The sequence below is a fragment of the Artibeus jamaicensis genome, unplaced genomic scaffold, assembly GCF_021234435.1.
Source record: "Artibeus jamaicensis isolate MK-2021 breed Jamaican fruit bat unplaced genomic scaffold, CSHL_Jam_final contig_387, whole genome shotgun sequence".
Classification (NCBI taxonomy): Eukaryota; Metazoa; Chordata; class Mammalia; order Chiroptera; family Phyllostomidae; genus Artibeus; species Artibeus jamaicensis.
In genome coordinates, this window is record NW_026521812.1 from 14982780 (window position 1) to 14995411 (window position 12632).

Consider the following 12632-nt stretch of genomic DNA (forward strand, 5'->3'; position numbering starts at 1 on the left):
AATTGTTTGGAATATTTTAAGAAGGACAGTAGTTAGCTCTTCCATAAATGTTTCCTAAAATTCTCCTGTGAAGCTATCTGGTCCAGGGCTTTTGTGTGCCAGGAGTTTTTTGTTTACTGCTCCAGTTTCACTAGTTGTTATTGGTCTATTCAGGCTTTCTGCCTCTTCTTGATTCGTTTTGGAAGATTATACATTTTTAGAAATTTATCCACTTCACCTAGGTTGTCCAATTTCTGGCATATAGTTGTTCATAGTAATTTCTTTTTATCCTTTGCATTTCTGTGGTATCAGTTGTTACTTCTCTTTTATTGCTGATTTCATCTAGTTAGGTCCTCTCTATTTTTCGCTTGATGACTCTGGTCAAAGGTCTGTCAGTTTTGTTTATTTTTTCAAAGAACCAGCTCCTGTATTCCTTGATCCTTTGAATTGTTTTTTAGTCTCTATATCATTTAACTCTGCTCTGATCTTGATTATTTCCTTCTCTCTACTCATTGTGGGGTTTCTTTTTGTTGTTCCTCTGATTTTTTAGATGTAGGGTTAGGTCGTTTATTTGAGATTTTTCTGTCTTCCTTAGGGTAGGCATGTTTGCTATGACCTTCCCTCTCAGGACCGCCTTTGCTGTGTCCCATAGGTTTGGGGCTGTTGTGTGTTCATTTTCATTTGTTCCCAGGTATTTTTTTATTTCTTCCTTGATCTATCTCATTGTTGACCCATTCATTATTTAATTACATGTTATTCAGTCTCCATACATTTGAATGCTTTTGAGTTGTTTCCTTGAGGTTAGTTTCTAGTTTCAAGCTACTGTGATCCAAGAAGATACTTGATATGATTTCAATTTTCTTGAATTTGTTGAGGCTTGTTTTGTATCCTACCATGTGGTGTATCTTTGAAGACCCATGTGCATTTGAAAGAAATATGTATTTTGCTTCTTTGGTGTGAAATGATCTGTAAATATCAATTAAGTCCATTTGATCTCGGGTGTCATTCAGTGCCACAGTATCCTTATTGATTAGACAAAATATTCTTACCACTAAAAAATTATTTAACTGCTACATCATTAATTATTCAGAATGATAACATTTAAGCTCCTCAGATTAATCAGATTTACTATTAATTTTGATACTATTAGTTATGGGTAAGGTTGATTTGGAGAATAAATTGCCAAATATAAACAGAATAGTCTTTTTCTTAGAGCCTATGAAGTATACAATATTTGAAATTTTAAAAAATTTTAAACATTCTTTTTCTTAAGGAATTGGAGGAACAATATAAAAAGGAGAAACTAAACCTGGAAGAGGATAAAAGTCAGCTTCAACAGGAGCTAGAAAACCTGAAGAGAGAGCTGGAAGACAAGTTGAATACAGCCAATCACGAGGCAAGAACTTCTTAGCTCTGTCGCCTATGTTATGTTTTAGTGATAAAGTCTTACCTGATAATATTCTGTAAGTAGGTGAACCTCAGTGAAAGTAATAACTAGAGTAAAGTAATCAAAAAATGATGCTTAATTAGTCACAGTACTAGGCTGTATCTCACCAGGTAAAAATTTACTGCCAGAAACATTAGAACCGAGGTGCTGTTGGGAGGAAAACAAAACGAAGGACAATAACACTGTCTAGGAAAGAAACCATGCAAGACATTGACTTAAGACTCTTCACTGTCTCCATTTAAAAAAGACTTTCTACATTCTAGATAGTTTGACATCAAAGGTAATTTTAAAATTGTATATGAAATTGGTATTATCCTAGAAAAGTCTAAGAATAAAATATAATACAATGTTATAAATCAAAAAGTTGTGAAAAAATAAATGTAAAGAAAAATTTAAATCACAATATCTCTATTTCATCCCATTCTCCCTCTTGCCCTGCGCCAGCTGTGCTCTAGCACAGCCTTGTAGTATGTCCTCTTTCCTTCTGCTGCAGTCCGCCCTTCCTGTGGTTTGCAGCCTGGGCTTCCTGCAACAAGTCCTTGTCTTGACACTTCTTGTCAGCTGCACCTACCTCACTAGAGTCTTCTTCCCCGGTGATCTTTAAGTCCTACTTTCTTGTCATCTGCTCGTGCTTACAGAAACCACACGGAAATGCACACAAGTGCCCATGGGCAGGCAAATAATTTGTACTCAGTATTTAATTATGCAAGAATTGAAACATTTGTTTGGAGAAGGTATCATGTGGGAACTAATATTATCAGCACAGCCTCTCTTCTGTTGTCCCAGTTAATCCACCACGGGCTCCATATTTGCACACATCTCCTGGCAGAGCACAGTCTTTGTAATTATGGTGTTCTGTTCTCATTAGAAAGCAGTTTAGTACAATCGTGTTTCTCATAAAGGTCCCCTGGACTTCTCTCAGTTCCAAATGGCTTTTAAGTATTCTTCAAGTATGCATACTCCAATCTCACTGAAAAGAGTTCTAACAAATTTGTCATTGATTTTCCTTCTTAATGCATTTGCAGTTATATTTTAGCATTCTGGCAATGTTTTGATGCCGTGTTGGAATGGCTCCCCAAGAATACACTGGCTCATTTCTTCTTATGCACCTAACCTGCCTTTTCTTCAGCCCAGGACATCTTTTTGTTGTTGTTTGTTCTTCTTTCCTGACTAGGCTCTCCAGAGATAATAAGCATTCTTTTATTTATTTATTTTATTTATTTTTAGAGAAAGGGGAAGGGAGGGGAAAGGGGAGAGAAACAGCAGTGTGTGGTTGCCTCTTGCACGCTCCCTACTGGGGACCAGGCCCGCAACCCAGGCATGTGCCCTGACTGGGAATTGAACCAGTGACACATTGGTTTGCATGCTGGCACTCAGTCCACTGAGCCACACCAGGCAGGGTAGCATTCTTGTTTTTATTTCCTGTTCTTAAAAAAAGATATCAACATTTCACAGTTAATTATGATGCTGTGTAAAGTTTTGTTTTGTAAATGATCTTCATCAGGTTTAGAAAATTCTCTTGTAATTCTAATTTCTTAATTCAAAAGCTATCACAAATTGATGTTGATTATTCTGCATGTATTGAGATTATATTTATCTTCTTTAATTTCTTTTTTTATGCTATTTATTTTTAGAGAGAGGGGAAGGGAAGGAGAAAGAGAGAAACATCAATGCGTGATTGCCTCTCACGTGTCCCCCACTGGGGACCTGGCCTGCAACCCAGGCATGTGCCCTGACTGGGAATCGAACCAGCATCCCTTTGATTCACAGGCCCGTGCTCAATCCACCGAGCTACACCAGCCAGAGTTTTTTCTTTAATTTCTTAATATGGTACCTTATATTAATCAATTTTCTAATACTAGTGTTGGATTTCTAGAATAAATCCTAATTAGTCATGAAATATGTCTTTTTATATTATAATAGATTGAGTGTGCTAATATTAATTTTAGGATTTTTGAGTCAAGGTTTGAGTAAGATTGTACTTTTTCTTTTTTACACCATCCTTTTCTTGTTTTGGAATCAAGGTTTTACTAGCCTCATAAAATTAATTAGGTCTTATTCACTCTTCTCTCTGAAAGAGTTGTATGAGATTGAAAGGCTTTTTAAATCTTTTGTGGTTAGAAATCGCACAAAACCAATGTTTGAAACTTCTTAAGGCTGCCAGCATGTGACCTCGCACATGCCGGAAATGTGCTGCTCTGGGTGCGTCCAGGTGACTGCACTGTGCTCCGTGGGCCTGTTCGTTAAACCGAGATTTCGAGCTGTTTACTTTAAAAATTCTTCATCCTTTTTGACTGTTATCTTCTTGATCAATGTCTAGAACTGATACTATGGTGGTAGATTTGTTTATTTCACTTTATATTCCGTCAATTTTGTCAATACTGTCAACTTTATATAGTTGCTTAAACATTTTCTTTGTTATTTACTATTTTAAATTTTTAAATTATGAATGGTGATAAATTTAAGGAGTTTTTTCCCTCTTATTTAAGTGAAAATATTATCATACAAAGGCCTCGGCCAGAGTTGCAAGATGGAGTTTTCCAAAGGCCAGTTCTTTGTCCTGACTAGTGACCAACCAAGGCGTATTTTATGGGCCTAGAACCCTAGTTGGCCATTTCTCAACCCTGGTTATCAGAGTTTTGTTTTTACTGCTAAGTGGATAAATTATCAAGTTTATAAATACTTTTGTCTTTTAAATTATTTTTCTTTTTGTCTACTCTTACCCTAAATTAAATTACTGGGCCAAAGAGTAGGAATAATTTCATAGTTCTCACTACTTATCACTAGATTGTTCTCCAGAAAAATTGGAACTAGAGTTCAGTAACATCAGTAATATTCTATATTTTTATGATTTAAGGAACATTTATTGACCTCATGTCTCCTAGGTGGTAGGGATTTCATAATTTCAAGTGGCTGTTATGATTCAGTGATAAATACATATATTTTTGGAGTACAGAGGAAGATCTCTGACTAAAAGGTTTCATAAAAGCTCTACAGAATATGATATTGGAGAATTTAAAAATACAATATGGGAGATGTTTTTTAAAGGAGGGTGTAAAGACACCAGATACAGGAATGATGAAATACAGTATGGGTGTGAGGGATAATGTAAGAACGTTCATATTCGGTATGCAAGTTATAATGTCTCGGTGAATCATAGAAAGTTCAGTTTCGGTGCATCAGCACTGCCTACAGTTTTGAGCTAGGTAACTCTTCAGGATGTCTAGTAGTATCCCTGACCTCTGCACACTAGATACCAGCAGCGTGCCCCCACCTCCCTTCAAGTCCTAACAACCAAAAGTGTCTCCAGACACTGTCTTTGGAGGCACAATGGACCACAGCTGAGAATACTGCACTCGACCTCAGAATGGCGATGGGGCTTGTCAAAAGATACGGTAGAAAGGAAAGTTGAAGCTAAATTGTGAGAGACACTTGTGCTGTGACAAAGGCTTTGGAATTTATCTTAATGAAGTAGTGATAGCAATAGAGTAGAAGCGACCACACGATCAGATGATTGTGGGAATAGAGCTCTGGTGGCAGCAAGAGGGTGAATTGTGTGGGAAGGGCTTGGTGGTCTGAGTTGCTAGATGACTTAAGATGCTGTTACATTGGTCCAGGCAAGAAACGATTGGCATCGACTAGGAGAGTAAAACTGGGAGTGGAGGGGATTATTCAAAAATAAAATTTATGGAACTTGATATGGTGATTGGTAGAAAGTGAATCAAGTATCTAGCTCAAGTATTTGAACAGATGCTGATGCTACTATTGGAAGATAAGAATTACAGGAAGAAAAATACATTGGAATGGCAAGACCTTGAGTTGGTTGGATATGCTGACTTTGAGGGGACTGCAAAACATCTAGGCTGGAGCTAAGTGGACAGACAGTTCAGGCTTGGCACTGAAGGTGAGATGGCTGCCCTTGAAGCTGCTGAAGTAGATCTTACCCATGATGAGAAGACTACTGTAACAAAGAGAAGCACCAGTATTGGTTTCATAGAGCCAGGGAAAGATATTGAGAAGGAGAAATTAGAAGCATGAGAACAAAGATTGATGGACATCAGAAAACCAGGAAAGCAAATGCTACTCATACGAGGGTACAAGTGCCTCTCAGTGTTTGGCAGTCAGAGTGTGAGGCCTGAAAGGGAGTGGCAAGCAGGATTTCTCGGACACCCAATCTACAGTTTCAGGAGAAAAGTGGGACAGAAGCTAGAGTCATTAGGTCTAATTTGAATCATAGTGGATAACAGGGTTCAAGCTGACAGTGACCAGAGGGGAGAAGGAAGGGAATTTCAGGAGAAAAGGGGAAGGGTTTACAGGAACAAGTATAAAGGACACATGGACAATGACAAGGAGGGTGGAAACAGGAGGGAGGTGGGGAGGGCTTGGGGGGGTGGGCTGGGATGGGAGTAAAAGGCAGATAACTATACTTGAACAACAATTAAAATTTAAAAAAAGACTGTGTGTGTGTGTGTGTGTGTGTGTGTGTGTGTGTGTGTATCCGTATACCAAAAAAGTTCCAGGTGGGCAAAGGATTGAATTGTAATAAGAAATCCTGAATATGAATGTAAATAAAATATGAAAATACAGGTGACAAGCCTTAAGACAATTAAGGACTTTTGAAACATGATAGCAAAGCCATGAATTAAAAGCATAGACTATTTGTATAATTAAAGCTGAAACTTCTATATATTAAAACACATTAAAAGAAAATATGAGAGAGGAAAAACTGGGAGGGATGGAATAAAGTGGTTGGCAAATTGTATCAGTAACAAAAATTCAGGTCTTTAATGCCTTAAGAATATATGAAACAGTAAGAAAAAAACAGACACTAATTTTTAATGGGCTAAAAAATAAAATTTAACACCACTACAAGTTAAACACTGGAAATTCAATCAGTGAGATGCTGTTCTCATTATCATCAAATTAATAATGATTAAAAATTACATGAGGCCATCTAGTGTTGATAAGGGTAAAGAAATAAGCATTTAAAAACCGCTGATGAGAATATAAAATCATGCAACTTTCTGTTTTTAGACTTTATTACCTTATTTTTAGATAGAAAAGAAGAGAGGGAGAGGAACACTGAAGTGAGAAACATTGATGGTTGCCTCTCACACACTCCCAGGTGAGGACCTGGCCCACAGGCAGCCCAGGCATGTGCCCTGGCCAGGAACTGAACCTGTGACCCCTCAGGTCATGGGCAGGTGCCCTGTCCACTGAGCTCCACTAGCCAGGGCACCTGTAATTTTCTTGGAAAGGAATTTAGCAGCATGTATAAAAACCTTGAAGATGGTCATGTCCTTTGTTTGACTCAGCAGTTTCATTTCTATGCATTTAACCAAAGCGAATAACTTAAGGATTACTGACATAATTTCAGCACTGTTTATTGTGGAAGAAATTTAAAAACAACTTAGATTTCTGTAGAATTCTGTGCTATAGAGGAATAGGAATCTTTCCCTAATCCACACAGAAGCATCTTTGCTCTTCTTTCCATTCTCTGGAGCTGCTACCAAAGTTGAGAGGGATTGCTTTATTCTGCTTATATACTACAAGGTCAAGAAAGTGAATGCATTGAAAATCCTTTTAGGGGTTAAACATGTACAGATTGAGATGAAAAAAGATTTAATTGCTAGTAAAATATACAAACTTTTTCTGTTATTGACTCATTTGTTTATTTAATAAATATTGAGTGGTATTAGATACCAAAGCACTGCATTGTACACTGTGGTTACAGTGGTGAAGAAGTCAGATATGGTCTGTGCTGTGTGGAGGGACACATGTGGAAACAAGTAATGTTTCCACAAGTCTGACACAGACTACAAAACGGTGATAAGTGATCAGTATGGGGTTTGCCAGAAGAATAAACCGAGGAAAGCTTCTACAAAGGCCCTTAGAAGCACAAGGAGTTTCTAAGAATTGGAGGGATACCTATATAGATGGAGTATGATAGCAGCTGTAATAATAAATTTTTATTTAGTTCTTACTATGCCCCAGGCACTGTTTTATATAGTTTTTCCTAAGTCACCAAGATTTATGTAACTTGCCAAAGTCACACAGTAGTGGATAAAACCAGAGTTCCAGGCAGTCTGGGCGGGAGCCTTGCCGAGGCTGCATGGACCCCGTGAAGCAGAGTGGACTCGCCGAACAACAGAGGGAGGTCTTGGTATGGGGGGGGGGGGCAACAGGTGTGTTCCACACGGGTTCATTTTTACTGCACTTTAGAAAACAAACTTTAATCAGTTGTGCTCATCACATTATTTGCTTATTATATTTATTATGCATAATTTTAAAAATTTGCCTGTTTAAATATTTGTTCTGTCTCTAAAGTCTTAGTTTCTTGAATAGATCTTCTATTTAATTACTTATGTAGTAACTATAATACTGTTCTTTGTAAGTTTTTTCATCTATTTCATTTGTACATGTAATTCTTATCTGAAAATTTTCTGGTTCGTGGAAGAAAATTCTCCATGTTATAAATTTGAGTCTTCCTTCCTCATTGACAGTGCCCAATATTTGTATGTGGCCTTCTAGTTAAGTATTTTTTCTCCATGTACCTTTAAATTTAATTATAATAACTCTGTAAGGTAGGTATCACTGCTTCTATTTTATACTGACCAACCCAGAACTTAAAACTAGAGTTTCTGCTAAGTTCTGAACTCTTTCAAGTCTATTACAGCCACCTTTCCTTACATTCTTTCACCCATTCACTGCTACGATACACTTTTACGGCAAGCAAGATCAACAGAAAAAATAGAGAAGATACAAGTTAGCAATATAGCATAGAGAAAGGAGTCATAAAACAGTGACAGATAACATTTAAAACATGTAAATGAAATGAATACTATATACAGATAAGCTATTAATTTTAAAAATTAGGAAAAAGATACGTATGTATGAAAATTTAAATTTCTAAAGTGAGTCAAATTAGTTGAACAACCTGGACCACCCATGTATAACCATAAAAGAAATTAAATAGTCCAACATGTATCTAGAGAGAGACTAGTCCCAGAGGAGTTGAGTGGATGAATTTTACCAAATTTTGAAGAAACGAGTAAATCTTTGCTATGAAAATATTTCAAAGCACAGAGAAAATGGGGAGCTTCCCATCTCATTTACTGAGGTTGGTGCACCTATACAGGTAATAACAAGATCTGACGCTGCCGTCGCCAGCATTGCTCAGCACAGCATATGCGGTGTCAGCGCTGGTCTCCATGGAAAAGAGACAAGAGGGCCTCACGCCCGCAGCAGGGACTGTGTGGATCAGAGAGGCTTGGAGGAGAATGTTCATAGTTTTCTTTGCGATGCCTTTATTTACAACGAGAAATATTCAGATGCTTTTAAATTACTAGTCTTCATTTTTATAGTTTTGAAAAGCTTGGCAGTTATATAAAAATGAAACTTTTACTTCACAGTATTTTCCTAGATAATTTAGAGTATTTTATTTGATTTTAGTTTTTATAATTTGAGGGTATGGATCTGCTTACTTAACAAATTGTCTGTTAGCTCCTAATTTCAAGAATAAATAAATTCAGCTCTTAACAATTTTATGAGACAAATTTTGTATGAAATTATAAGTTACTATAATTAATGACACATTTAACCAGCTTGTCAATATTGACCTGAACTTACCAACTTTATAAATAGCAAGAGCACTGGGCTCAAATGAAATATGTGATTCAATTTTATAAAGCAGTTTTAAAAAATATTTTATCAAAACATAGCTTTTTTTCTCAACTTCAGAGAAGTCTTAATCTTGCTTTAATTTTTCTATAGGTATTTGGTTGTGTGGTAGGACCAGGATTTCCCTTTTTTACACCAAGAGCTTGAGATACATGCATTTATTTCTAAGGTTCTTACAAAAGGGGGAAATCATAAATAGGAAGGTCTTTTCAAAAAACAACACGTGAAGACCATAATGATTATTTGGGTGCTTCTTCTAAATTCATCAAACAAGATCCATTCAGTAAAATTACAACTAAAGAGAAGACTTTAGGAAAACAAATGTGATGGTTTTGCTAGTGGAATAAATGCAGTATATTGAAAGTACTCTATTAACTTGCAGATCGGCCGCCTCCAGGATCTGGTGAGGAAAAGCGAACAAGGTCTGGGCTCCGCAGAAGGACTCATTGCCAGTCTCCAGGACTCCCAGGAAAGACTGCAAAGTGAGCTTGACTCCACTAAAGGCAGGCTGAAGGAGACCAAGGATGCTCTGTTAAATGTCGAGGTAATTTCATAATCCTGCTGCAATCTAGACATCAGCAAGGTAGTAAAAGTATAATTTAGTCACTTAAAGGTTATTGTAAACATCCCACTGTGTATAATTTAGCGTATTAGTTTCCTAGGGCTGCAGTAACAGAGTACCTCAAATCTGGGTGGCTTAACACAACAGGAAACAGTTCTGGAAGCTGAAAGTATAAGTCAGGATGTTGTAAGGGCCACTCTTCCTCTTAAACCTCTAAGAGAAGATCCTTCCTTGCCTTTTGCAGCTCATGGTAGCCCAAGGCATTCCTTGTCTTACAGCAGCAGCACTTGACTCTCTTCTGTTTTCCCACGACCTGCTCCCGGTGTCCTCACATCTTATAAGACTCTCACCAGTCTTACTGAAAGAAGGGCTCATCCTGCTCCAGTATGTCTTCATCGTAACCAACTACATCTGTAATTGCACTGTTTCCAAACAAGGTCACAGTCTGAGTACTGAGGGGTTAGGGCGTCTCCATGTAGTTTGGAGACACAGTCCAACCCACAACAATTAGCATGCAGAAGTTCTTCTACCGGGAAGAGTTGGTACTCTCATGTGTAGCAACTGAGTGATTCTCTGTGACTTCCTGTTTGAGAAAGTTCTGTCCTTCCCCTTCCATTCTCATGGAGCAGAGCGAATATTTAGACTGCCTTAGGAGAGAAAAAAATCCATGAAGCTACGGGAATAATAGGGAGATCTTCTTACTTTTTCATTTAGAGAGGTAAATTAGAGTGTGGACTCTGAAGTCATTGGATATGAATTCAGAACCTACAACTTAGTGCGTAGCTTTCGGCATGTTACTTATTCTAAGCCTCAATTTCCTCATCACATCACTGCTGGAGGTGAGGGTACAGGGGAATAACACTCTTCATACCACTCTGGTAGTAATTAAATGAGATAAAACATTTATAGAACAGTACTTAGCAAATGGTAAGCCCGCAGTAAATGTTGCCTTTTATTTAATATTTCAATTTTTTCTTTAGCTTAGAATTGATGCTACTTCAAAAGCATATAAGCACACTGACTGGTATAGCTCAGTTGGTTGGTTGTCATCCTACAAAGTGAAAAGTCATTGGTTCAATTCCCAGTCACAGCACAGGTCTGGGTTGTGGGTTAGGTCCCCAGAAGAAGCATGTACAAACACTACCAATCGATGTTTCTCTCCTTCTCTTTCTCCCTCTATTCCTTTCTCTCTAAAAATAAATAAATAAAATCTTAAGGGGAAAAAAAAGCATAGAAACAAGAAACTTTAGTGGATATAGCTTAGCTTGTGTATGGTGCATATATATAATTCTACTTATATTTCATCTGAGATATAATTATACTTTATATATTTCTAAAGCTTTGAATACTAATTGTGTTCTATTTTAAATTCTGTGGCAAAATAAACAGACTATTTGATTCTTTTTGAATCTTTTGTTCATTCCGTTTACCTGTCCCTAGTGGCTATGTGACATGAGCATTAATATATAACAGGGAAGAGGTTGGAATTTACAGCTAGTATAATATACAACTTAATATATTTGCGATGCCAAATATATTAACTGTAATCTCAATGTTAGCATTCTTTGGCATAAAACTGACTAAACTGTGTTGAGGTGTTTTTTCCATCGTAAAAAATAAAAAGAGGGTGATATCTTAAAGTAGCAGATATGGTGACAGGTACTTAATTAGATCGTGATGATCGTTTTGTAAGGTGTATAAACATTGAGTCACTCTGTGGTATACCTGAAACTGGTACAATATTGCATGTCGCCAATACTTCAGTAAAAAAAAAAACAAGATAGTAAAATGTGCTTAAAAATAAAGAGTCAAGATATTTCTAACGAATGTGGATAGAATATAAAATGTTTTAATAAGACACCATGGAGGGTCCAGGTCCCTCACTTTGCGTCCGGCCTTCAGGGCATTTTCTCCCGGTTGCCTTCCCCCGCCCCTCCCATCCTGGCACTGAGAATTAGACGTAGGGATTCAGTTTCAGCCCTTTAAGGTCCTTGCTCATATTTTCATTGTTCTGTCAAATATTAGAACATAATACAAATTTTAAGCAAAACTCCTAACTACTTATTTACTGATCTGCTGGACAGTTTTAATTGATAAAATATACGCTCTGCATCACAGTTTACCACAACTTTGGGAAATTTCCTTAAGAGCAAGTGTTTTGTATTTAGTTTTGGCTTTTTCTCCTCTTTTTCTACCCCAGTAATATCTGGTAAAATGCTGGGCATTCGGAGAAAAGAAATACACTTTAAGTAATTCTGCTCCATTTGATGCTACTTGTGGTAGAAAAATAGTTCCCCGAGGCAGAGTATTTAGTGAAAAGGACAGTTGGCTACGATGGCTGAATTCAGTTTTTAGTACTTACTGCTTAGTAGGCAGGTCAACCATATGGAATGGGAGTTTCTACACTGACTTGCTTCTTTCCCACTAATCTAGGATATACCCCTTAACAACTGCAGTTAGCAAGTGGGTGACCCGGAAAAGGTCATTGTGGTAACAGAAAGATGGACCCTCATCTGTTCTTCTCCTGAACCCTAAGAATAGCTAGACGGCTGGCAGGAACCCATGGTTGCCAGTGTTGTCCAGAAAAGGTCACCTCCAGCCACAGGCTCCAGAGAGCCCCTTGATTTATGCTAATCTAGAGGGATTTCATATAGATGGTATCATATTACCATAACACTAAACACATCTCACTGATTTGAAGTTATATAGTAGAAAATACTCAATAGTGTAAATTTCTCATAATTATTTTAATCATGTCAGTGGGGCACAGCTATGAATAAGGAGCTTAAGCTTTGAATAAATAGCATACTTTTCAGTATGAATGAATTTGAATAACTTATCTGTATAATGTGTGTACATGTAAAGATAATTGACTAATAGTCACATACCCATAACATGGAAGATTTAGCTAATACTTTTAATTATGCTGATTTTAAACTATTTAAAATAATTTTTAAATAGATG

At 37.1% G+C, this 12632-nt stretch overlaps 1 protein-coding gene across 8 annotated transcripts in view; it reads left to right on the forward strand.

Moving 5' to 3' along the window:
- The window catches only part of FAM184A (family with sequence similarity 184 member A), a 107573-nt gene that overhangs the window by 47173 nt on the left and 47768 nt on the right, over positions 1-12632 (forward strand). For all 8 annotated transcript variants that reach the window (XM_053664897.1, XM_053664893.1, XM_053664894.1 and 5 more), the window contains 2 exons: positions 1253-1375; positions 9489-9650. In XM_053664897.1, the coding sequence (XP_053520872.1) occupies positions 1253-1375; positions 9489-9650 (285 nt within the window). The remainder of the gene's footprint in view (positions 1-1252; positions 1376-9488; positions 9651-12632) is intronic.